The 26,661-nt window shown below is 43.0% G+C and overlaps 1 protein-coding gene across 1 annotated transcript; it reads left to right on the forward strand.

Moving 5' to 3' along the window:
* Nucleotides 1–315: 315 nt before the first annotated feature.
* LOC120300885 (cytochrome P450 2C39-like) lies at nucleotides 316–25,795 on the forward strand. The gene is made up of 10 exons (XM_039327421.1): nucleotides 316–591; nucleotides 689–998; nucleotides 3,532–3,694; nucleotides 9,057–9,206; nucleotides 12,290–12,450; nucleotides 13,970–14,146; nucleotides 15,081–15,222; nucleotides 18,093–18,280; nucleotides 19,097–19,238; nucleotides 25,404–25,795. Exons 2-10 carry the CDS (start codon nucleotides 828–830, stop codon nucleotides 25,601–25,603), a joined length of 1,494 nt encoding a protein of 497 aa, XP_039183355.1. The 5' UTR covers nucleotides 316–591; nucleotides 689–827; the 3' UTR covers nucleotides 25,604–25,795.
* Nucleotides 25,796–26,661: the final 866 nt, after the last annotated feature.

Here is a 26,661-nt window from a genome sequence, read left to right on the forward strand (position 1 = left end):
TTGGTTTTGCTATCATTGATTCCTGTTATCCAAATCACAGTTATTTCTACCATCTTAGGGATGACGGTTATAGCATCCTCTATAAGTAATGATAAACACCATAAGCCAGCCAAGGTCCTGATTATCACCGCAATAACAAAGGAATATACGTCATTGGTCACCAAGTAACCGAAAGCATTCTGTTACAAAATTAAAGGGGGGAATGAAGGGTTCTGGAACAAAGGGAAATTGTTTAATCTCACTGTTGCTTTCTTGCTTTTTGTAATTGGCTTTTGCACCAGAAAAATTTCATGCAAGCGTGGGAAACATGTACATGGACTCGATATACTAAAGGAGAGATTAAGGGAGTGTACAGGAATGATGGATATCTTTCTTATGATTGATAGCTCTGTTGTCTGATTTTCATTGGCTAACAGAGTTTATAAAGCAATGCTTCTAACTTTCTAAGATGTGGTACTTTTGGATGTAACTCTGCCAGCATTCCAGATTGTTGGCTCCCCAGCTGCTTGACTTGATCAAATAAAGTGCTGCTTGACCAAGAAGTCTCCGCTTGGGTTATCTGGTTAGATTGATACGGTATCTCAAGTTCAGGTAAGGGATTGGGACCTTGCATTTTTTTTGTACTTTTAAGTAAGTTTGCTAATGCTTTAGTTTATATAGATAACTGGTTTTTCTGTCTCTGAAATAGAAAGATTTGGTACAGATCAACTCCAAGATCCACACCAGGTTTCTGGAACGCTCAAAAAGGTAATTTTGCAAATAACCATTGGCTGCGGAACCAAGGAGAGATTCAGTTTGCAACAGAAAAGAGAAGAGAAAGCTGAAGAATGGCAGGGATCTGGGAAGTTCTCACTGCTCTGCTGGTGGGTTTTCTGATCCTGGATTTTGGAAAGCTTCTCTGGTCAAGCAGACGTTACCCTCCTGGTCCTCTTCCTTTTCCTTTCATTGGTGGACTCTGGCAGACTGGGACCAAGTTGTCTATAGATATGTTCACTAAGGTAATCTGTCTGTCTATCTGTCTGTCTGTCTGTCTGTCTGTCTGTCTGTCTGTCTGTCAGACAGTGCACAATAAAATTTGAAAACATAAAAACAGTATATAAGAGTTAAAACGTAAAAGAAGAAGAAGAAGGTTGATTAAAAACAATGTTAAAAAGTAATTAAAAGGTGAAAGGGGAGGGGGCTTTCAGCGTGTTAACTGCGTGTTCTTCCCAAGCAAGGTCAGCAGAGTCAGGTTTTCACCCCTTTCCAAAAAGGTAAGAGAATGGAACCCCGGGCAACTACACTTCATTTTTGATGTGTGCTGTTGTGCCCACAGTAAAAAAAAACGACAATAAAAGTTATCTTATCTTATCTTATCTTATCTCATTCTGGGGGGAGGGGTGTTCCGCAAGATGGGCCAACGGCAGAGAAGGCTCTCTGCCTGGACCCCACCAGTCTTAACTTTAACTGATGGGGTCCACAACATACCTTCCCTGCCTGACTGGGTGGGATGGGCTGATGTAACGTGGGAAAGAGGGTTCCATGGCTAGCCTGGCTCCATGCTATGTAGGGCTTTACAAGTCAGAACCAGCATCTTGAATTGGACCCAGAGGCAAACGGGCATCCGATGTAGCTCAAACAGCAGAGGTGTTCTATGCACCATTCCTTGGGCCCCATTCTGTACCCGTTGAAGCTTCCAGATGCCTTACAGAACAATAGCACCATGTAGAGTGTGTTGCAATTGTCCACACAGGAGATGGCCAGGGCATGAGTGACTGAGCAAAGAGTTTCCTTCAAAATCGCCACAGAAGCTGAGCACAAGAGCTTATTTGCCTCATGAAGATAAGAACTAGTTTCCACATGCAGTGCCTGAAAACCTACTGTTTCATTGCATACATAAGATACGTCTGATTATTTGTTATGTGTGAAATAATGCTACTTCCATGGTGAGAAGTCTCCAAATAATTGTTTTCCCAAGGGCACGATTCAGTTACAGAATGGAGTTTGGTTCCAAACATATAGCAAGCCCTGACAAGTCTTCAAAAGCCAGATAAACGGGTAGAGAACAGATTGTTACTAGTAGTATAATTAGGTAAAATCCCTGCAGATGTTACTCCACTACTCATTGCCTACTATAGGGGCAGTGTTCATCTCCATTTCAAGGCCATTGACCCAGCTCTGTCTGAAGATATTTCTATGTTCCTGTGGCCAACATGATGGCACAGAGTGCTGTTACTTTCCCACCAAAGTGGGATTAAGTGCATCTTAATCACTCAACCACAAGGCCATTCCTGTAATTACTGTAGTTACAGTACTGCAATTAGCGTGACATAAAGTGAATAGAATAGAGCTGGAAGGGATCTTGGAGGTCTTCTAGTCCAGCCCCCTGCTTCAGCTGTAACTGAATGTTTCTTCACAGCCTCACTGATATGGCTCCCTGCCTTTAATTCAGGAGGAAAGCAGCTTGGTCTAAAATGGACTGCTCCCCAACCCTTCATATATCCCACATGCTTTTAGATCAGTGGTTCTCAACCTTTTTAATGCCGCGACCCCCAACCAATCGTAAGTCGAGGACTACTCAACCGGTCGTAAGTCGAAGACTACTCAACTGGCGCAGCACCGTTTGCAGAATGGGACTTTTGGCGGGCTCAGCAGGGCAGAGGCAGCCTGGACAGTCCCTATTGGCTTTTGAAAGCCAATAGAATTAGATTCTATTCAAGGGAGTCTATTCTATTGGCTTTCAAAAGCCAATAGAATAAAAGGGAGGAGCACAGCTAAGGAAAAGGGGGAAAAAATGGCAGACTGCGTTGATTGGCGACCCCCGTGAAATGGTCGTTCGACCCCAAATGGGGTCCCGACCCACAGGTTGAGAACCGCTGTTATAGATGTTTGGCGCTAGCATTGTCCATCCCCTTTGAAGTTGATATATGCAATGGGGGTAAAACAGATAAAACCAGGAGAGGGACTAAAGCAGGAAGGAGCTCTATGAAGCTGCATTCAAGTTCAGAGAGACATTCAACGGGAAGAGACAAGATTCTCGGTCCACTTGATGGAAAAAGCTATCGGAACTCTTGTGCTGAGTATGGCTTCTTCTGACCCAACGTCCGATTTTCCAAGTGGTCAATAGTCTTCTGAAACAATTTCACAGATGATCTATGGAGCGTCTCAGTCATCCAGGCTACGGTTGTCCCAAAGGTGCTTTTTCAAAAGGCAACTGGACTTTGTTTTTTCTTGAAGATGTTTTGCTTCTCATCCAAGAAGCTTCTTCTGACCGTCAGTTCAACCAGTTCGGTTCAGTTCAGTGAGTACTGAAGAAGCTTCTTGGATGAGAAGAGAAACGTCTTCAAAGAAAAACAAGAAAGTCAAGTTGCCTCGTGAAAAAAGCATCTTTGGGTGGTCTTTGGCATCTAATCCAAAACTCTCCAGAAACAGATCATTTTTGATCACAGAGGAGTTGGGATAGTAATTCTAGCTTCTGTCAATATAAAGGTGATGAAGGTTCATCTGCTGTAAAGTCCCAGCTGTTTTCTCTTTTTCTGCCCCAAATGTCAGCTGAGGAAGAAATATGGAGACATTTATACTATATGGTTATGGCGTAAACCGATAGTAGTCATTTCTGGATTTCATGCGATGAAGGAAAGCGTGATCAACCATTCACAAGACTTTGCCGATCGACCCCTTTCAAGTTTTCTTTTAAAAATGAGTAAAGGTAAAGGTACGTTCTTCTGAAAACCAAGGTATTTTATTGTCATTTAACTGCAAAAATGTGAATATGATTTATTCCTCACATTAAGTTCAAGCGTGGAGAGGGTCAAGGAAGCATTTGACTGGGAAATTCCTTTGGATGTTTGGCGTTATTTTCAGGATGTGAAATTGTGCTTAGCAGCCACGTCTTTTGGTTCTGAAATGCTTCTGTTCAGACAGTAGGTTCGTACAAATCAGTTGCTGTTCTCTTCGTGTGCTTCAAGGCTAAAGAAGTGCCCCAAATTTATTTATCTTTTTTATTAATGAAATGTGAATTTAACTTTAATAGACCTGAAATGAAAATTTCCCTCTAAAATCTGTCAAAGTGCACCATAAAAATAAAACTTCCAGAATGGCTGGAAACTCTTGAAACACACAAAGCAACGAATCAGCGAACACCTAGAGGCAAACCAAGTCATAACCAGAAACCAACATGGGTTTGTCAAAAACACAGCATGTCAGACAAATCTTATTACAGTTTTTGACAGAGTGACAAAATTAGTGGACCAGGGGAATGCTGTGGATATAATTTGCTTGGACTTCAGTAAGGCATTTGATAAAGTAGACCACAATCTATTATTTGATAAGATAGAAAAATGTGGATTAGACAGCAACACCACCAGATGGATTCGTAGCTGGCTGACCAACCAAACTCAGCATGTGGTACTCAGTGGAACTGCATCTACATAGAGGGAAGTATGCAGTGGGCTACCCCAAGGCTCTGTTTTAGGCCCAGTACTCTTTAACATCTTCATCAATGATGTTGGGGAATGATAGATGGGGAACTCATCAAATTTACAGATGACACCAAGCTAGCAGGAATAGCCAACACTCCAGAAGATAGGCTTAAGTAAGATGACCAATTTTTTTACAGTGAAAAGGAGGACACAAATAAATTGAAGAAAAAAATATCGTAAATAAAATAAAATATTCATTGCAACAATAATACAGAATACACTATAATATGATAAATGCATAATAAAAAACATTTGTAACAATAACATTTTATATTGTAATTATGCTTACATGCCACACCCTCGCCCGCAGCCGCCCCGCCAGCATTGCTGCCCCGCCGTGTAGAGCTCGGGGAGCCCCGCGGCTCCCAAAGTACCAGCTGTGCCGGCTCTGGCCCCGAAGGTCAGCCCGCCATCGACACACCCCACCTGCAGCCGCCCCGCCAGCACCACCACCCACCCTGCGCAGCCCCGTGTAGAGCAGGCCCCGCAGCTCCCACAGCACGGGGGGCAGCCAGCCACTGCCGCCCCACACACCACCACCCGCAGCAGCCCCGCCGCCCGTGCCTCTTGCACCTACAGCCATTATTGCCCTAGCAGGGCTGAAGATCAAGAGAAAGTTACCGTGGCATCGCCACTCCAGTCTCCTCCAGGTATCTTTGGGACTAATTAGGAGATGGCGTAGTTGGGTAGCAGGGAGGGGTGCAAAGTTCCTGCCAATTCGCCTTTGCTGCAGACAACTTACATGTGCAAAGTTTGCCAGGCTGGTGTTTTGGCATGCTCAGCAGCAATTCCTATTGGCTTTCGAAAGCCAATAGCGGGAGTAGCACAGCTCATGCAAAAATTGAAAAAAAAAACCATCAAAAAAAGGTGCCGGAACGCTATCTGAGCGTTCTATGAGGGAAAAAAAGCCCTGCAGATTAGTCTTCAACTATCGAAAAGGAGGACATGTAGGAGGACACTTTTTGAGGGAGGACAGAACTCACAAAAGGAGGACTGTCCTCCCTAAAGGAGGACGGTTGGTCACCTTAGGCTTAAGATACAGAAGGAGCTTGATAGACTTGAACACTGGGCCCTATCTAACAAAATGAAATTCAATGGTGAGAAAAGTAAGGTTCTACTGTATTGTATAGCTCAATAGTTGTAATTGTGAGCAGGAGCGTGGACTCCTAGTGGACAATCACTTAAATAGGAGCCAGCCATGTGCTGCAGCTGCCAAAGAAGCCAACACAGTGTTGGGCTGCATCAACAGAGGGATAGAATCAAGACCATGTGAAGTGTTAATACCACTTTACAAGGCCTTGGTAAGACCACATTTGTAATGCTGCATCCAGTTTTGGTTGCCAAGATGTAAAAAAGATGTTGAGACTCTAGAAAGAGTGCAGAGAAGAGCAAAAAAGATGATTAGGGGACTACAACATATAAAATATGGTTGCAGAAATTGGATATGTTTAGTTTAATGAAAAGAAAGTGACAGTTTTCCAATATCTAAGAGCCCTGGTAAAGCAGCAGTTAGAATATAATATTGCAAGGTAATTCTGCTGATTGCCTATTCTCACTGGCTCAAGGTTGACTCAGCCTTCCATCATTCTGAGGTCAGTAAATTGAGGACTTTGGGGGGACAAATAGGCTAACTCTGTAAACTGCTCAGAGAGGGCTGTAAAGCGGTAGATAAGTCTAAGTCAGTGGTTCTCAACCTGTGAGTTGGGACCCCATTTGGGGTCGAATGACCATTTCACGGGGGTCGCCAAACCACGCTGTCCGCCATTTTTTCCCTTTTTCCCTAGCTGTCCTACTCCCTCTTATTGGTGGCTACACCCACTTGGGGGTCACCACAACATGGGGAACTGTATTATGGGGTCGCAGCATTAGAAAGGTTGAGAACCACTGGTCTAAGTGCTATTGCTATGAAGGGGCTGCCACAAAGAAGAGGGGATCAACCTGTTCTCCAAAGCACCAGAAGGCAGGAGAAGAAGCAACGGATGGAAACTAACCGAGGAAAGAAGCGACTTAGAATTTAAAGAAAAATTTCCAAACTGTTACAACAATTAATCCGTGGAACAACTTGCCTCCAGAAGTTGTGGGTGCTCCAGCACTGGAGGATTTTTAAGAAGAGGTCAGACAACCATTTGTCTGAAATGCTATAGGGTCTCCTGCCTGAGCAGGGGGTTGGACTACAAGACCTCCAAGGTCCAACTCTGTTATTCTGTTAAATAGAGTATAGATACAGGAATTTGTAGATTACAGCTATTTCTATTTTTATTTAAAGTTGTAGTAATATGAAGATAGTAGAATAGGACAGGAGTTTGTTTTGTGTAGAACAGCGGTTCTCAACCTATGGGTCGCGACCCCATTTGGGGTCGATCGACCTCTTTTCGGGGGTTGCCAAAGGCGGCGATCTGCCATTTTGTCCCCTCCGGGGGCACGCCGCGCCTCCGGGGGGCGGTGCCGTGCACGTGCGCCACGCATGGGGGGCAGCGCCGCGCCTCCGGGGGGTGGCGCCACGCATGGGGATGGCAGTGCGCCTCCGGGGGTGGCACTGCGCATGTGCACCGCGCATGGGGGCGCCGTGCATGCGCGCCACGCGCGGCCCCCTGCCCCCCATGTGCGCCACGCACGGGGGCGGCACCGCGCATGCATGCCGCGCACGGGGGGCGCCTCATGCGCACCGCGCATGCGCATAACGTTTGTGTGACGGGGGTCGCCGTCCCACAAACGTTGAGAACCGCTGGTGTAGAAGAAAGAAATACAATCCTGCTGCCTATTTTCTATACACGTCCTCGGGTTACACCATAATGGAGGCTGTCCATTAGGGTCGTAAATTGTAATGATTATAAAAATATGACCGATCCAATTTTATGATGTTTTGTGCAGTGCTCATTATGCAAACACCACGGTGGCAGTTTTGCCAAAAAACAAGTAAATTCTGGTTTTCAGCAAAACTGTCTTAAAAGGGAATCACACGACCACAGGACTCTGAAAATGGACATAAATACACCTTTGTTTCCAAGTGCCCAAAGTAGAGTCATGTGACCATGAGGGGAGGGTCTGACCATAGTAACTTTGGATCCGGGTTGTAAGTTCCTATTTTCAAGTAGTTTGCAACTTTGAATGATCACTAAGTGACCGATCATAAATTGTGGATTATGTGTACCATTAAAAAAAACAACTTTTAACTCATTGAAACTATAGATTATAGTTTGCAGAAGCTACAGGGGCTTCACATTAAGTTCAAGCATGGAGAGGGTCAAGGAAGCATTTGACTGGGAAATGCCTTTGGATGTTTGGTGTTATTTTCAGGATGTGAAATTGTGCTTAGCAGCCCCGTCTTTTGGTTCTGAAATGCTTCTGTTCAGACAGTAGGTTTGTACAAATCAGTTGTGTGCTTCTCTTTGTGTGCTTCAAGGCTAAAGAAGTGCCCCAAATTTATTTATCTTTTTTATTAATGAAATGTGAATTTAACTTTAATAAACCTGAAATGAAAATTTCCCTCTTGAAATCTGTCAAAGGGCCCCATCAGAATAAAACTTCCAGAAATGGCTGCGAGATTTATTCCAGTCTTACAAGGAAACTCTTGAAACACACAAAGCAACCAATCTGCGAACATCTACAGGCAAACAAAGTCATAACCAGAAACCAACATGGGTTTGTCAAAAACACAGCCTGTCAGACAAATCTTATTACATTCTTTGACAGTATGACAAAATTAATGGACCAGAGGAATGCTGTGGGTATAATTTGCTTGGACTTCAGTAAGGCATTTGATAAAGTAGACCACAATCTATTATTTGATAAGATAGAAAAATATGGGTTAGACAGCATCACCACCAGATGGATTCGTAGCTAGTGGACAATCACGTGTACCATTAAAAAAAACACTCTTAACTCATTGAAACTATTGATTATAGTTTGCAGAATCTACAGAGGCTAAGTTGTTGTCATGTACTGTACATCTACTTGTTTTCTTGTGCTTCTCTTTGGCCGTAACAGGAAGGACCCTTGGGTATAGAATAGGACAACTTGCTGCAGCCATTTTGTCACAGGACAATTCAAGAACTCAGTTTAATTTTTACAATCATATAAAAATATTTTAATTTTTGTCATTCACATTTCACTTTGCTCCTCCTTTGGCATCCTTTCTTTAATGTTTCTATTCCACCATTTATTTGATATTAGGGTAGCTCTTATCTTGTGGCGAGTTGGCCATGCTGAGTTGTCCTAGACCAGGGGTGGGGAACCTTGGCTCTTTTATGACTCATGGACTTCAACTCCCAGAATTTCTGAGCCTGTATAGCTCACCATGGAAGCCTCTCCCTTTCCCCTCAGCATGGCTGGCTCAGGAATTCTGGGAGTTGAAGTCCATGAGTCATAAAAGAGCCAAGGTTGCCTACCCCTGTCCTAGACCCTCTTTCGTATGTATGGGAAAGACCAGACAAGTTGTTTGAGTGAATAGTATGCAAGGGAAACGAACAACAAAAGGGTTGCAAAGAAGTTTCAGATTGCCATCCTTCTGCCTCACAGACTGCAATTATTCGTGGAAACTATAAGTCATGCTTATGGGGCTATTTTTAAAGTATGGATCTCACGTTGATTCCTCAGGGGTTTCATTTTCAAACGGTCACAACTGGAGGCAGCAGAGACGTTTCACCCTCACTGCTCTACGCACGTTGGGAGTGGGGAAGAAAGACATGGAGAGTAAAATAGAACAGGTGACCCATCAGCTGGTGGAGACCTTTGCACACACAAAAGGTAGGAGTACTTTGAGAATATGGAGACTGGGAAGAAATTGCATGACTCAGGGTTTTTTGTTTTTGTTTGTTTTGTCTCTGTGTGTGTTTTTCAATCTAATCCTTTTCATTCATTCATTCAGTGCAGGAATCACTTGTTGCCATATCAACTTTGGGTAGCTCACAAAGTGAAATAAAATGGCAAAGATACAATCAAACTAAAAATATGAAATATGGATCCAGCTCACAGCAACACAAAACACATATTGGTCATTCAGTAAAGGATTTCAACCAAATTAGCAGGGTAGATCTTTAAAGCCTTCTGGAGCATCCAAAGAATGGGGCTACCTGGATTTCAAGGGGGAGCCTCATTCTAGAGCAGGGCTTTTCAACCTTTTCACTAACTATACCACTTTTAGGATATGGCAATATTCGAGTACCACCTAGCAAGGTGTCAAAAATTTGATGACCAAAAAAAACAAAACAAAAAAAACCTGTTCAAAGTTGCAATTGCACTGAAATGACTTATGACCAGTTTTCACACTTATCACCATTGCAGCATGCCCAGGGTCATGTGATTTATGATGGTCACAGTGTCCCAGGGTCATGTGATCCCCTTTTGCAATCTTTTGACAAGCAAAGTCAATGGCAGGGCTGCTGGTGGCCAAGTGCTAAGGCGGGACTTCCCTCCCTCCCTGCCTCCCTCTTTCTCATGCCCACCTCCTTCTGAAGGAAGAATTTGAACACCCCCCCCATATTATCCCTCTTCCATATATTCATCAAACAAGAAAAAGGCTCTAGGGACAGAAAAGACAAGTTGCTGAGTGAACTAGCTTAAAAAGGCACATTCCCCTTTAAGAATTAGCTACTGGCTAGAAAGGAAAGTTAAGGAGTGCAGCCGGCACTTAAGGAAAAAAAAAATGTAGTAAGTACTGGCTGCCTGCTAAGGCAGCCTCCCCAAATGTTTCCATTCAAAAGTAAAGGAATGCTACAGGCAAAATCCATTCAGGAGAAAAATACTTCAAAATCCCTTGCAGCAAAACTTACAGCTAACAATAGCAGAACAACAGAAGCTAACACGAGACATCAGCCAAATAGAAATTGCCAAACACTCCTTAAGAACACAAAACCCTCATTGCACAAATCCCAGAACTTCAAAGTCACAAAAGCACACAAGAATCCTTCTACTCTCCATCTCCCTCCCTTCTCCATGCCTCACCTCCAGCTAATGCTACCATTTCTCATGGAGGGTGACCTCTCCCCTGCTGCATTTCTTGCCTGTTTCTTGTTGCCAACATAGGTGGCTGCCAAGAAGTTGGAGATCAGCTCATGGCCGGACTGCTTGGCCAGCTTGATCTCTCCTCTCCCCTCCCCCCACCCTCCTCCTCTGCTGTAGCTAGAGCTGACTCCACCACCTTCCAAGGCTGCTTCTTTTTCTCTCTCTCCCACTCCTGCCCAAACTGCCTCCTTTTATAGGCTCTCCTGTCTCTACCCCCCTTCTCCTCTTTTCCCGTGGGGGAGAGTGAGCCAGAAGTGAGCCTAGGGCCTTTGCCTCGCCCCAGCCACTCTGCAGCTCCAGAAGACTCTCTCACAGTAAGTCCTTGCCTGCGCTGGCTCTTTCCCTCCCCCACTACACTTGGCTAGGCAGGGCTGCATACCACCTGCCACTCGTTAATGTACCACAAGTGGTAAATGTACCTGTTCCCTGTTCCAGAGCAGGGCTTTTCAACTTTTCACCCATTGTAGCACTTTTAGGATATGACAATATCCGAGTACCACCAGTTGTCTAGCAAGGTGTCAAAAACTTGACCCAAAAAAGGGGAAAAAGTGATAAAGTACAGGTAGTCCTCGACTTACAACAGTTCGCTTAGTGACTGTTCAAAGTTACAATGGCACTGAAAAAAGTGCCCCCCAAGCCACAGCTGTGCAAGACATCTGCCTGCCCACCCGGTGGCGCTTTTCCTCCTGTCCGAGGTTTTCATTGTTGTGAGCATTTCTGTTGAGGATTGGCAGCGAAGGTGGGGTGGAGGGATGTTTGGTTTTTATTCCCCCCCCCCCATCTGCTGGGTGGTTGCAGCAGGTTTTGGTCACTTCACATGACCCTGGGACACTGTGACCGTCATAAATATGAATCAGTTGCCAAGCATCTGAATGTAAATCACAAGACCCTGGAGATGCTGCAACATTCCAGCTGATTGGTGCATCTTCTGGGCTCAGCAGAAACGCCAGGATCAGTGCTGCTTTCCAGCTGATTGGTGCTTCTTCAGGGCTCAGCAGAAGCACCAGAATCAGAACCGAGTTCCAGCTGGAGCCTGGCGCTAATCCTGGTGCTTCCACTGAGCCCTGACAGCCCCGAAGAAGCGCCGATCAGCTGGAAAGTGGCACTGATCCTGGCGCTTCTGCTGAGCCCTGACAGCCCTGCAGCTTCCAGCCGTCTCTCGCTCAGGCTTGTGCGGTGCTGCCACCAGTTCAGCCCATTCCTCTCCCCCGCTACCCCTTTTCTAAGATGGTCGCGTACCACCTGCCTGGTGCCCATGGACCACATGGTTGAAAAGCCCTGTTCTAGAGGCTGGGGACCCCTGCTTTAACAATCATATTATATTTCTAACCATCTCCCTCCGGTCTTCAAGAGGTCCTGCTCCTCCAACTAAGATTATTTAATATTGTAAAACTAACAAGATGAACGATATTTATTGACTAAGCTTTATTTTTATGACTATTGTTATTATTAGTGATTATAATTATTCAGTATTGTAGTAACTGTTTAGCTAGTAGGATAAACATTTATTGACTAACTTTTATTTTTTATAATTATGATTATTTTTTGTGATTATAACTTTTTAGTACTGTTATTTAACATTTGTACCCAGATAACAGTCTGCTTGCTAAAGCGATGAATTGTTGTTGGGGGTTACCCCACTATTGTATCTTTCCCTACTCTTATCCCAACCTCACTCCCCAACCCCATCCAACACCCTTACCAACCTTATCCCTTCCCCACCCTTTTAAAATCTAATAAAATATTTTAAAAACATAAAAAATAAAAAAGAGGTCCTGCTCCTCCCAGCTGGAACGGTGTTAAGATGATTATAATTTCATTTACAGGGCAGCCAATTGATCCTTTTCCATTGGTCATGAGTTCAGTCTGTAATATGGTTTGCCTTTTGACTTTGGGATACTGCTTTTCTCCTGAAGACCCAAAGTTCCAGATGATATTAGAAGACATTAGCAATTATACAAAATTTGGGGACTCTGTCTTCTTATTGGTGAGTAATCATTTTCTTCTTGAGTCCTTAGAACTTTCTAAGTCTCTTATTGGCACTCTGAAAACCGCTGTACTAGAGTGGCTTCTACATCTAGACAAGTAGACTAAACTTTTAATTTACACAGAGACTCAGACAAATTCCAAGTGTAAAGCTAATACTATTTATTCTTGGGAGGAAAAATGTCCAATGTTTGCTTTACATTGCTCTCCAAACTTACATTGTTCCTGCTTGCTTATTTTATGAGTTCATCATTTGTCATCTGTAGTATATGGAGAGTTCCTGGTCATAGGCCAGTTAAGGTGTCAGCCAGAGATTCAGAGCTGCTTTTCAGAGGCCTTTCCTCCTTTTCCACTAAACACTGGATGTAGGGCTACAGTGGGAAGATGCTTTGGAAACCACATAGGACCATGGTGGCGAACCTACGGCACATGTGCCACAGGTGGCACGCAGAGCCCTCTGTGGGATACACGCCGTCGCCCCAGTCCTAGGCCCTGGTACAGAGGCCGATCGCATCCAATCTACCTGGCCTCCCCTCTGGCCTTGGGCAGCACTTCTGCTGTGCATGGCTGTCCCATCATGCCTGTAATCGGCCTCCATGCCACCGGTAATCTGCCCGGCCTCCCCTCTGCCTGCTTTGCTCAGCTCTTCCTGGGTCCCCCGCACCCGCCGTTAACCCTCCTGCCACAATGCAGAGTAAGGTTGCCACGCTGCCCCCACCCAGATGCCCTCGGCTCCCCCAAGTGTTTTTTTACTAACCTGCCTTTCAGCTGCATTCTGTTTGTCCAACAACAGATTATCATTTTTTTTCTTTTCAATCAGTTTTAAATCTTTTCTGCATATTTTTTTATATTCCTTAATTTTGGTCCCCCATTCCAGATTTCTCGCCGCTTTTAACTCTCTTCTTCCCAAGTCTTCCGTGTTTTTTTTTTAACTTTTAAAAGTTATCCAATTCAGGGAATTATATTTTAAAAGTCCATAGGGAAGAGAAATAAAGAAGAATCTCACCCAGGTCAAACACGTTGTTGACAGTCAGCTATTCGGTGGCGCTGCTATGGTTCTTCACTTCTTCCCCAGCTGTCTGTGGCTTGGGCTGTCTGCATAGTTGCCGACAGCCGTTCTTCCACCTCTTTGAAGAGTTTCCTCAGTCCGTTTGGGCCAACCGCCCTTGGCTTCGAACTCCCAAGGTTTCCCTTCCTCCGCGTTGCCTCTCCAGGGCGACTTTCTGACCTCTTTGGGTCTCTAGATGAAGCGTAATCAGACTAGGAAAACAGAGCTTCATTTTCTTTCATCCGTGTCACCATGATGCCCGGGGTGAACTCCCAGACTCCCTTCACTTTTGATCATGTGATCACGGGGATGCGGCAGCAGTTGTACGTGTGAACCATGGTCACAAGTCACTTTTTTTCAGTGTTGTTATAACTTTGAACAGTCACTAAATGAACAGTTATAAGTCGAGGACTACCTGTATTACCTAACCCATCAGGGAGATGATAGGAGTGTGTTTTTACTTCCTACATAGCTCAATGATTTGTTTCCGTGGCTAATGGAACATCTCCCGGGACCTCATCAGAAGATACAAGAGTTGATTAAGAAAGATTTATTAATTATAAAGGAAGAGGCAGAGAAACACAGCCAAGGTTTGGCCCAGCGCCAGCCAAAGGATATCCTAGATCTGTATCTACTCGAGATAGAAAAGGTAAGGATCCTTCTGGAAATTTTAGTCCTGCCTACTGGGTACACAGGCATGTCAAGAGGGTTTTTTTGAGCCTTTCAGAATAATTCAGTCAGAGTTAAACTGGAGGTGTTCTGAACGAGAAACTTTTCAAATTCAAGGGTGATCTGTTTGGAAATCTTTATTAAAAGTCTTAATGCATATGATCAATTGAAGTTACTTTGGTCTCATGGCTTCTTGTTGTAAATTTATTAAAAGATAAGAACCAAATGTTCAAAACACTGTTTAATGTCGTGAAATGAAGGTAGCACAATGATCAGACAATCTTCAGTGTGACCTGTACATGTTAAATACACATTCTGTTTGAGAATGGAACATTACGGAGAATTCCAGAACATTCTACATCTTCTCCACTTCCGTGCTAACCTGGTTCAGTGATTTCCTGAAATTAATCTTTCATCTGGAAGTAATTCTTGATGTCCCACATGGGTTTCACTGCTGGAATGACAATCCTGTGTCATTTCGAACACCATGAACTACTTCTAGTGTAGAAGACTCGCTTCAAGAAAATTAGACTTTATTTTGGATCACAACATCTGGACCAGCAAGGTCCAAAGAAAAAGTGGGAAGTTCCAGATTTCCTTGGAATGTTCCATTCCCGGAAAAAAAATAGATTTTGCATATACCAAATTCTAATTAAAAGAGCCAGTTCAGTGTAGTGGTTAGGATGTAAGATTAGAAACCAGGAAACGGTAAGTCCGACTTCAGACACAAAGCCAGCTGGGTGATTTTGTGCCAGCCGTTCTGTTTCAGATCTAGGAAGCAGGCAATGGCAAACCACTTCTGAAATCTTGCCAAGAAAACTGCAGGGACTTGTCAAGAAGTCACCAAGAGTCAAGACTAACTCAAAGGTACCCAAATAATAAATAATTCTAACTAAAATCTCACCCTTTGTTAGAAACACGGTGAACCCAACTCTACCTTTGATAATGGAAACATGGCTCATAGCATTCTGGAATTGTTTTTTGCCGGGACAGAAACAACAGCAAGTTTTCTGCAATGGGCTTTGTTCTTCATGATGGTATATCCAGATATCCAAGGTGAGAAAATAGGATAGTTCTGGCTCATCTAGGAAATAAGACTGAATAAATCATTATAGAGACGAATGTCCCCTGTGCCCAGCTTCACCCTGAAGGATGCATCGTTACATCTGCCATGGAAATCCCCAATTCTAGGAGATCTCCCCTCCCATTTTTCTGAAGATCTTGATGAGATGATAGCAGTAGCATTTAGACTTACATATCGCTTCACACTGCTCTACAGCATTCTCTAAGCAGTTTACAGGGTCAACCTATTGCCGCCAACAATCTGGTTCCTCATTTTATCAACCTTGGGAGGATGGAAGGCTGAGTCAACTTTGAGCCACTGAGAATCGAACTGCCAAACTGCTAGCAGCTGGCCATCAGAAAAGTAGCCTGCAGTAACTGCATTCTAACCACTGTACCACCCTGGCTCTTTATGATCACGGAGGGAAATGCATCTTCTTTTCTCAGTACTATTTAAGAAAGTCATACATGGTGACAATCATCCAGCTGATCTTAAATCAGGCCCAGAGCTTCAATAAAAAGTCCTTTTCTAACAGTCAAACACCACGATCCCAAATCCTTAATCTCTACCTACACCAACACCAAACAGCACCAGTTTGATTGGAGTAACACTCATTGGCCATACTACCCCTGCCATGCTCGTGAGTTTGTCAAAACCTGGCACCCCACAAGCAATTCCATTCACAGACACATCGACCTACAATCAGCCTATAAATCCCTCAGGATCCAAGTCCACCGCATAGCCCACCAGGGACGGCACTGACCCTCAACCATCCCGTGCAATCCCCCATAACCAGCACTTCACCTCCCAAGGACCCTCACCTGATGTAAGCTCTCCATCACAAGACCCATCACTAGCCCCTCACTGATGACTCACACGTGACCCATCACAAGACCCTCACTTGACACACCCACACCTGAAGCCCCTATAAACAGAACACTGACATCCCCTAAACTCCACTGATGACATTACCTAGCCGGGTAACGAAATGTTCGGAAACCAACCCACAAGCTTGGAGAAGGAAACTTCACACACACCCCGCAAGTCCTTTTTGTTGTTTAAAATATAAATTATCACAGACTTTTTCTTATTTTCTTCTTGTAATAACACAGGAGCATAAACATCTGACAGTGGTGTGTTAAAAGAACTATGGTGTAATATACAATATGAAACAACAATAATCCAGGAATCCAGACTAATAAATATTTTAAGAGTGATGCCAGTGTGAATTCACGGAAATATCTCATTTAATGAGAATGTTGTTTTGGGAGGCTAAAGACCTTAGAATATCAAATTGCTGATGTTATGAGAATATAGCCAACTAGCTTTTTGATTATACTATTGGGCCTTTATCTGAATACCTATGTTTTCCTGGAATGAAACTTATTGTGGTTATTTTAATCCTTGGGCTCGTTTGGTAAGCAAATAAGTATCACCTCTGGAAAATGGATGAGTCCAGGAGTTTTAAAAATGTGATATATTAGGAAAGGAACTAATCCATCAGACAATATTTCCTAGGTTAACTGGACTCCTTGCAGAATTCTTTTAAAAAGATAGGCATCAAAAAATCTTGTGCTGATAATATAAGAAATTTGCAGATTTTTTTAAATTCATGTGGTTGATCTTATGTTGTGGCTTTCAACTTGAATATTAATATAATATCGGAAAGAATTCTTAAGGATTGCAATGTGAAATTGAATTATTGGATTTGAATCTAATAATTATATCGGATTTATCTTCTTATGCTTTCGTTTATGAAAATCTGAATACAACAAAAGATATAATCCCACATAACTGAAAAGAAAGTTATTCTCCCGATTTTAAATAATAATCCAAGATATGAGTTGCTATCTCTTTTTGAAGTGTAATAAAATGAAAAAGTTTAAAGAAAGTTTATAACTTTTTCTTTTTTTCCACTTACTATTATTTTCCTTATTTTGCTTCCTTTTCAACAGTTGTATTGTTTGTAACTCATTAATTTTTTTAATAACAATTATTTATATGTGTGTATGTGTGTGTGTGATAAAATTGAGAGGATGATGCATTATGTTACAGCGTGTTTCTGACTAAATGAAATGAATTCTAGAAAAGAATGTACTGTTCATTTTTGTTAATTTGCTGTCTTCAGTTCATTTAACTTGGTAATAGTTAAATGTGTTAACTACCATAAGATAATGCATTGAATATTATCCTTGTCCCTCTTTACTGTAGACCCTCTGGGTTTCTATTTTACTCTTTTGAGAACAAAACAGTTGTCTTAAAGATGTTTTGAGAGAGTAGAGCTACAAAATGTTAAGTCCTAAAGAAAATATTTCATGCTATTTTTAATCACACACTAAATGGAAAGTGAGTCCCTGGATCAACCTTCTTGTAAAGGGGATCTCAGAAGGTGACCTATGACCATTTTTCATACTTATGACCATTGTGGCATCCCCATGGTCATGTGATCAAAATTCAGACCTTTGGCAACTGACTCATATTTATGACCGTTGCAGGATCCTGGGGTCATGTGATCCCCTTTTACGACCTTCTGACAAGCAAAGTCAATGGGGAAGCCGAATTCACTTTACAACCGAGTTACTGACTTAACAACTGCAGTGATTCACTTAACACTTGTGGCAAAAAAGATTGCAAAATGGGGCAAAACTCACTTTACAAATGACTCACTTAGCAGAAATTTTGGGCAGAGAAGCAGCGTTGAATTGTCGCCTAAGATTAGTGTAATATTAGTCAAATACTAAATTTGAGGACTAACCGTCGTAACATTATGCAGTCGTAAAGGATCTCCCTTAACACCCTCTACAACAGAGTGGTTTATTTGAGCTCAAATAGAAATAATACCCTTTTCTCACATTTCACTCAGATAAAGTCTACAAAGAAATGGAAACTGTTTTGGGTTCCTGTGACTCAGTCTGTTATGAAGATCGGTGGAAGTTGCCTTACACTCACGCTGTGGTTCAGGAAATTCTACGTTTAAAATACGTCTTATTGTTTAGTATTCCCAGGCAAACAGTGACAAATGTAAACACATGTGGCCTTTTTATTCCAAAGGTAAGAGAGATCCAGATGGCTTCGTTCCATCACATGAAATGAGCATCTAAGAGTCCCACTTTATGACATAAATCCTTAGAGCAACTTCTTGGGTTTATGCAGAGTCTTAGAGGCATACTAAAATTAAAAATCTAAAGAAGAAAGAACTTTTTAATTTACGTGTACCAGTCACACATACATTCTCTCTTTTCTTCGTGCAAAAGTATCTAAAATCAAGTTAACACTGTGGTGGTTTTGATGACTATAGAGAAGGAACTAGCAGCACCAAATTCAGAGAAGAAGTGTTGGATTGTCGCCTAAGATTAGTGTTGTCATGGTTCCGACAGATGAAACTCTTCAAAAAACTTCAAGGCATTTTTTACCTTAAAGAATCTTTATTCAAGTAGCAACACATCGGCACGTACATAGTCCAAGCCAAAATCTGACTTCCCCTCCCCTAAGCACATTGTATCAAAGCACAATTCCCTCCTCTAACTAACTGTCATACATCACATTCTCAAATTAGTTTGAAATGCTGGCTTTCCCGCCAGTTCTTCATCCCGCCATGTCTTATCATTTCTTATTACAAACAGCCTTGGTTCTCACCCTTATACAGTATTATTTTGTCTAACTAATCTCCCATGCACATTCCTTCCCCTCCCCCCCCAGTAACATCTAATTCTAACTCTATGAGTAAAACATAAAGTAAAGGAAAATGGCTGCATTTCCATATGTTGTCAAAGCAAGAACATCCGATGTTAGCAGCGTTGACAAGTGTAATATTAGCCAAAGACTAAATGCGGTTGACTCATCCATTGACAATTGTCTTCCCTTCAGGGAACTTTCATTCTCATGGATGTCTATTCAGTTCTTCATGATCCCAAGCAATGGGAGAAGCCTGAAGAATTCAATCCAAATCATTTTTTAGACAAGGATGGGAATTTTATGAAGAGAGAAGAATTTATGCCATTTGGAGCAGGTAAACTCTGAATCATTTTCCTAGTGGTTAGGGACTGGCTAGGATGGTATGGTATGGTATGGTATGGGATGGGATGGGATGGGATGGGATAGGATAGGATAGGATAGGATAGGATAGGATAGGATAGAATAGAATAGAATAGAATAGAATAGAATAAAATAGAAAAAAAAATGGAATGGAATGGAATAGAATAGAATAGAATAGAATAGAATAGAATAGAATAGAATAGAATAGAATAGAATAGAATAGAAAAAAAGAATAGAATAGAATAGAATAGAATAGAATAGAATAGAATAGAATAGAATAGAATAGAATAGAGAAAAGGAATGGAATGGAATGGAATGGAATGGAATGGAATAGAATAAAATAGAATAGAATAGAATAGAATAGAATAGAATAGAATAGAATAGAATAGAATAGAATAGAGAAATAGGAATAGAATAGAATAGATTATAGAATATAGAAATAACAGAATAGAACAGAATAGAGAAATAGAATATAATAGAATATAGAAATAAGAACAGAATAGAATATAGAAATTAGAATAGAATAGAATAGAATAGAATAGAATAGAATAGAATAGAATAGAATTCTTTATTGGCCAAATGTGATTGGACACACAAAGAATTTGTCTCCAGTGCATAAGCTCTCAGTGTACATAAAAGGAATAAGTGATAAATCATGATCCTAGTCATTGTAAAAATATATTCATCATAAACCATAAGATACAACACTTAGCGATAGTCATAGGATACTAAATAAGCAAACTACATAAATCATAGTAGGACACTAAATCAAACAATATCAAGCATAAGATACAAGCAACAAAGTTAAGAAAGAAAGAGGATTGAAGAGAAAATGGTGGGACATCCATGATGGGGCCTCCAGCAGTTTTGAATAAATAAAGAAATAAATCTGGGAGCAGGTTTGGATCGCTTCCTTTTGTGCTCTTTTGAAATCCAGTTTCTGGCCTCTCTTTTAGAGCAGATGAGATCTCTGGCAATGCCCTTCTCTGTCAGAAACTGGATCTTCCAAGAAAAGGGTCTAGAGCAGGGGTCCCCAACACCAGTGGTGGGATTCAGCCGGTTCGCACTAGTTCGGTAGAAATGTAGCTAAATTTTGTTGAGTTCGGAGAACTGGCTGAATCCCACCACTGGAAGTCCGTTCTAGGCCTCCCAGGCCTAGAACAGCCCACAGGAAGTGCATGGATGTCACTTCCAGAAGACCATTCTAGGCCTCAGAGGCCCAGGCCTGCATCCACCCAGAGAACCGGATGTTCAGATATTTGAATCCCACCACTGCTAAACACCCAGTCTGCAACCCAGTGCTGGGCTGCAGAACCAGGCTGCAGAAGTGGTGGGCAAGGCATGCATGAGTATGTGCATTCATGAGGACGGCACACGCACATACCCAAAACCATCCCTTTCTCCCGCTCCGCCTCCACCAGGCCACCGAGCAGGAAAGGTTGCAAAGCGTTGGCCTAGAGCAGGGCTGTCAAACTGCCAGGGGTGTCAAGTTGCATCATACGGAGCCTGCGCCCACTCCAGCTCCGGCAATGCAAAACAAAGTTGCGATACATCACGACACATCACATGACGCAGCGAGTTTGACACCCCTGGTCTAGAGCAAGCTTGTCCAACTTGTGGCCCCCGGGCTGGGGAGCTACTAATGCAGCCCCACAAGATTGTAATAATTTTTTTTTTAAAAAAATAGTTTATTTGTGTACTTTGCAGGAAGTCCTCGTCTTACAACCGTAGTTTAGCCCAACATTTCTGTGGCTAAGCGAGACATTTGTTAAGTGAATTTTGCCCCATATTACGACCTTTCTTGCCACAGTTGTTAAGCGAACCACTGCAGTTGTTAAGTTAGAAACATGGTCGTTAAGTGAATCTGGTTTCCCCCCATGGACTTTGCCTGTCAGAAGATCGCAAAAGGGGATCACGTGACCCCAAGGCATTGCAACCGTCATAAATATGAATCGGTTGTCAAGCCTCTGAATTTTGATCCCGTAGCCATGGGGATGCTGGAAAGATCGTAACTTGAAAAAAGGTCATCAGTCAATTTTTTTAGTGCTGTGGTAACTTGGAAAGAACTGTTGTAAGCCGAGGACTACCTGTATCTGTATTGTATATTTTATATCTGGCCCAAAAAAATTCCTCTTCTCTCAGGGCTGCCCGCCATGTAAGCCAAAAGTCGGACACTCCTGCACATCTGTCTTTCATCCAGTGCCAAAATCCAGAAGTGAATAACCTGCAGTTAAAGCACTTTGCCCTGTTTGATTTAAAAAAGTGATCTTTTGCCAATGTCAGGGCCGAGATCAGGTGTCCAGGTGATTGAATTTTATTTTTTTATTCAAAGACAGTAAACAGCAAATAAATAAAAGGATTTTCAGTCTTGGCTCAAGCAAACAGATTGAAAAGCATCACATAAAAAGCATACAGACCAAGCAAGATAATTCACAAATTCCTCACAGGCTTTCAGAAGCTGCTGAATAATGGCAGCTGCGATGCCCCAATGGGGTTGTTATTTGAAGAGCCCAACAAATATTTGAAGGGCCCAACAAATCCTACAAGCTAGACTCCAGCAGTATGTGGATCGGGAACTACCAGAAGTACAGGCAGGATTTCGAAGAGGCAGGATTTCGAAGAGGCAGAGATCAAATTGCCAACATACGCTGGATCATGGAGAAAGCTAGGGAGTTCCAGAAAAACACCTACTTCTGCTTCATTGACTATGCAAAAGCCTTTGATTGTGTGGATCACAACAAATTGTGGCAAGTTCTTAAAGAGATGGGAGTACCAGACCATCTCATTTGTCTCTTGAGAAACCTATATGTGGGTCAAGAAGCAACAGTGAGAACCAAACACGGAACCACTGATTGGTTCAAAATTGGAAGTCCGGCAAGGCTGTATACTGTCGCCCTGCCTATTTAACTTATATGCAGAGCACATCATGAGAAAGGCAGGGCTAGATGAATCAAAAGTTGGAATTAAGATTGCTGGGAGAAATATCAACAACCTAAGATATGCAAATGATACTACTCTAATGGCAGAAAGTGAAGAGGAACTAAAGAGCCTCTTGATGCGGGTGAAGAAAGAGAGTGCAAAAGTTGGCTTGAAACTCAACATTAAGAAAACCAAAATCATGGCATCCGGCCCTCTCAATTCCTGGCAAATAGATGGGGAAGAAATGGAGGTAGTGACAGATTTTATTTTTCTGGGCTCCAAGATAACCTCAGATGGGGACTGCAGCCAAGAAATTAAAAGACGCTTGCTCCTGGGGAGGAAAGCTATGGCAAATCTAGACAGCATACTAAAAAGCAGAGACATCACCCTGCCAACAAAAGTGCGTATAGTCCAGGCCATGGTTTTCCCAGTTGCAATGTATGGCTGTGAAAGTTGGACATAAGAAAGGCTGAGCGCCAAAGAATTGAGGCCTTTGAACTATGGTGCTGGAGAAGACTCCTGCGAGTCCCTTGGACTGCAAGGCGTTCAAACCGGTCAGTACTAGAAGAGATCAACCCCGACTGCTCTTTAGAAGGCCAGATCCTGAAGTTGAAACTCAAGTACTTTGGCCCCCTAATGAGAAGGAAGGACTCACTGGAGAAGAGCCTAATGCTGGGAAAGATTGAGGGCAATAGAAGAAGGGGACAACAGAGAATGAGATGGCTGGATGGAGTCACTGAAGCAGTAGGTGTGAATTTGAATGGACTCCAGAAGATGGTAGAGGACAGGAAGACCTGGAGGAACATTGTCCATGGGATCGCGATGGGTCGGACACGACTTCGCAATTAACAATAACAACAACAAATAACAACTCCAGTATCAACACCTGGCCCTGTTATGGTCAGGAGACCTCAGGACCTGAATTGACCGGGTAGCACCGGACTCTGAGATGGAAATCAAATATCTGATATTTTCACATGGGAGAAGTATTGAAGCTGTGTGAATATTCCCCTGCCCCTCTCTCCTTGGTTCAACAAGCAAGCTAGTTCAGAATGAGCTCTGAATTTCTAGGCTAACCAAGGAGAGAAGCAACCTAGAACTAAGGAGAAATTTCCTGACAGTTAGAACAATTAATCAGTGGAACAACTTGCCTCCAGAACTTGTGAATGCTCCAACACTGGAAGTTTTTAAGAAGGACTGGACAGCCATTTGTCTGAAATGGTATAGGGTTTCTTGCCTGAGCAGGGGTTGGACTAGATGACCTCCAAGGTCCCTTCCAACTTTATTATTCATTAGACATGAACCTCAGTCAACTGAACATTCAAATTGGCTGGCGCTGATGGTTCACACGGGTTGCTACCAGCATTGTAGGTGTCAGTCAGGTATTATTATTATTATTATTATTATTATTATTATTATTGATCATCGCACAGTCAGCCAGATGTTCAGACTGGATTTGGCATTTTTGTCTACCTATCGAGTCCTTATCAAGGACCTGGGATAGGCAGAGGTGGATGTTTGATGGTATTACAGATACCTAGTTCCTAGTAGCAGCAGTTCCTAGTAAGGCTGCCTTTTGCAATTGACTAATGGCGAATTTGTCAATGCCAATGGTGTTCAAGTGGTGCTCTAATTGTTCCACTTGAACACCATTGGCATTGACAAATTCGTCATTAGTCTATTATTATTATTATTATTATTATTATTATTATTATTATTATTATTACTTTTCTTAACATGAAGGGGAAATCAAAATATGTCATGAAACTCCTTAGCGTAACAATGGCCTTCTGCATTGCCACTACTTTTATCTTACTCTGTCTTACTTAGCTGTACCTCGGGTTTTTTTGGGGGGGGGGAAATGTATAGCATTCTTGGTTGTACTGTGGGATATCTCTCAGCAGCTGCTAGAATAATCTACTAGAGTTAATTCTGGATAAGATCAGAGATTGAAAATGGAGTCACAGTATTATACAGTTTTGTTCCTAACAGGATAGCTGATCCTAGTTGCTAGTGATTGCTTGTCTCGTGTCAGTTAAGCGATGTGGATCTCCAAGGCTCCATTTTGTCCAATCCTAATGACTATAGATAGTCCTTGGCTTACAACAGTCGATTTATTGACTGCTCAAAGTTACAACGGCACTGAAAAAAGTGACTTATGACCGTTGCAGCATCCCCAGGGTCACGTGATCAAAATTCAGCAACTGACTCACATTTATGTCGCAGTGTCCTGGGGTCACGTGATCCCCTATTGTTACTTTCTGACAATGGGCAAGCCAGATTCACTTAAGAACCGTGTCTAACCAGTGCAGTGATTCACAGAACAGCTGTGACAAGAAAGGTCGTAAAATGGGGCAAAGCTCCCTTGACAAATATCTCACTTAGCAACGGAAACTTTGGGCTCAGCGGTGATTGTAAGTCGAGAATTCTCTGTAGGTCACTTTATTGTTGATTTACACGTTCTTTTGTTTTGTATGTGCTGTATGTTTCCCTCCCCAAAGATCTGTGCAGGTCGTCCTCGACTTACGACCACCATTGAGCCCAAAATCTCTGTGGCTAAGCAAGACAATTGTTAAGTGAATTTTTCACCCATTTTTCGACCTTCCTTGCCACAGCTGTTAAGTGAATCACCTCAGTCGTTAAGTTAGTCACACGGTTATTAAGTGAATCCGGCTTCCCCCCTTGACTTGGCTTGTCAGAAGGTCACAAAAGGGGATCACGTGGCCCCAAAGGACACTGCGACCATCACAAATATGAGTCAGTTGCCAAGCGTGGACTTTTGATCATGGGGATACTGCTAGGGTCATATGTGTGAAAAACAGTGACGTTGTAACTTCAAACGGTCACTAAATGATCTGTTGTACCCATAACGATTTAATATTCTTACAACCAACAGACTAACACACTCTGTAATTCCACCTTTTCTATATAAACCTGAACTCAGCTCTCATTAGTTGTATGGTGGAATCACTTGCTCAGAAAAGGAATTTACAAAAAAGGGAAATTCAAAATTTGCAAAACTGGCACAGGAAAAGAGAGCAGAGAGCAAGTTAAGACCCCTAAAATGTAGAGGAGTTTTGCTCCTTCTCTCCAGGTCCACCTTGTATTTTTTAATTTATTTCAGTCTTCGGTATCTTTGCCCGTGATAGATGCCAGGGCTGCCCTCTCTGTGATGGATATTATTCTTCCCTTTCTGTTTTTTCTAACATTTCCTTTGCAGGGGCTCGTGTTTGTGTGGGGGAAACCTTAGCCAAGATGGAATCTTTCCTTTTCTTCACCAACCTGCTGAGGACCTTCAAATTGCAGCAGCCAGAAGGCGCAGAAGAACCCAGTCAGGAACCGCTAATAGGAGTTATCTTACATCCTCGGCCCTTTAAAATCTGTGCTGTTCCTCGTAGTGGTCATCCTAAAATAGATTAAAATGAATGTAGGATGTCACTGATGTGGCTTTTAAAATGATTTCTCAGTCATTCCTTTTCCTTTCATAGGAAGTTCTGCCTTAACTTGCTCTCTGCTCAAGCTTGTTCTGTCCTAAAGGTTGGACTAGATGACATACAAGGTCCCTTCCAACTATCTATCCTATCCTATCCTATCCTATCCTATCCTATCCTATTCTATCCTATTCTATTTTTATTCCATTCTATACCATTCCATATTCTATTCTATTGCCTATTGCCTATTGCCTATTGCCTATTGCCTATTGCCTATTGCCTATTCTATTCTATAGCCCAGACATGTCAAACACAAGGCCCGGGGGCCGGATGCGGCCTGCAAAGTGGTTTCATGTGGCCCGCGAAGCCATCCTGGAAACAGTGAGGGAACGGCCCCCGCTGCCTTGGCCCTGGCCCAGGCCAGCTGGGAGCCAATGTACAATTTTGTGGTGGCCATCTATGCTGAAACACATTCAGTCTTAGCTGAAAACAGCAAGGAACCAGCCCCTGCCGCGTTGGCCCCGTCCCCTGGGTGCATGCTGGGGAGGTGTCACCCTTTGTGTGGACTGAAGAAATGCACCATCGCCTGGAAGTGGCCAGCAAATGGCCCTGGCCTATTTCACATATCCGACTTGATGGGCTCGGGGGGGGGGGTTGGCAGGCAGCGGGGCACTCTCCTTACAGTGCCAAGAGGCTGAGCCAGGTGGCGCGAATCTGATGAGAAGTGCAATGCTGCCTAGCCCCCAGCCTGCCCAGTTTCAGCAGGCAGCATGGTGCAAAGCTGGTGAGCTTTGCACCGCCTGGCTCAACCTCTCGGCACTGTGAGGAGAGCGCCCCACTGCCTGCCAAGGGCTGGGCGGCAGCACACTTCTTTTTGGATTCATGCCACCTGGCTCAGCCTCTTGGCGCTGTGAGGAGAGCGCCTCGCTGCCTGCCAAAACCGGGCAGGCTGGGGGCTGGGCGGCATTGCACAGGTAACGTTGACTCTCACACTGCTCATGGCATCCCCTCCCCCAGAGCCCACCAAGCCAGATATGTGAAGCAGGT

The sequence above is a fragment of the Crotalus tigris genome, unplaced genomic scaffold (genome assembly GCF_016545835.1).
Source record: "Crotalus tigris isolate CLP2741 ecotype Arizona unplaced genomic scaffold, ASM1654583v1 scf7180000024361.1375286210:1436186, whole genome shotgun sequence".
NCBI lineage: Eukaryota > Metazoa > Chordata > Lepidosauria > Squamata > Viperidae > Crotalus > Crotalus tigris.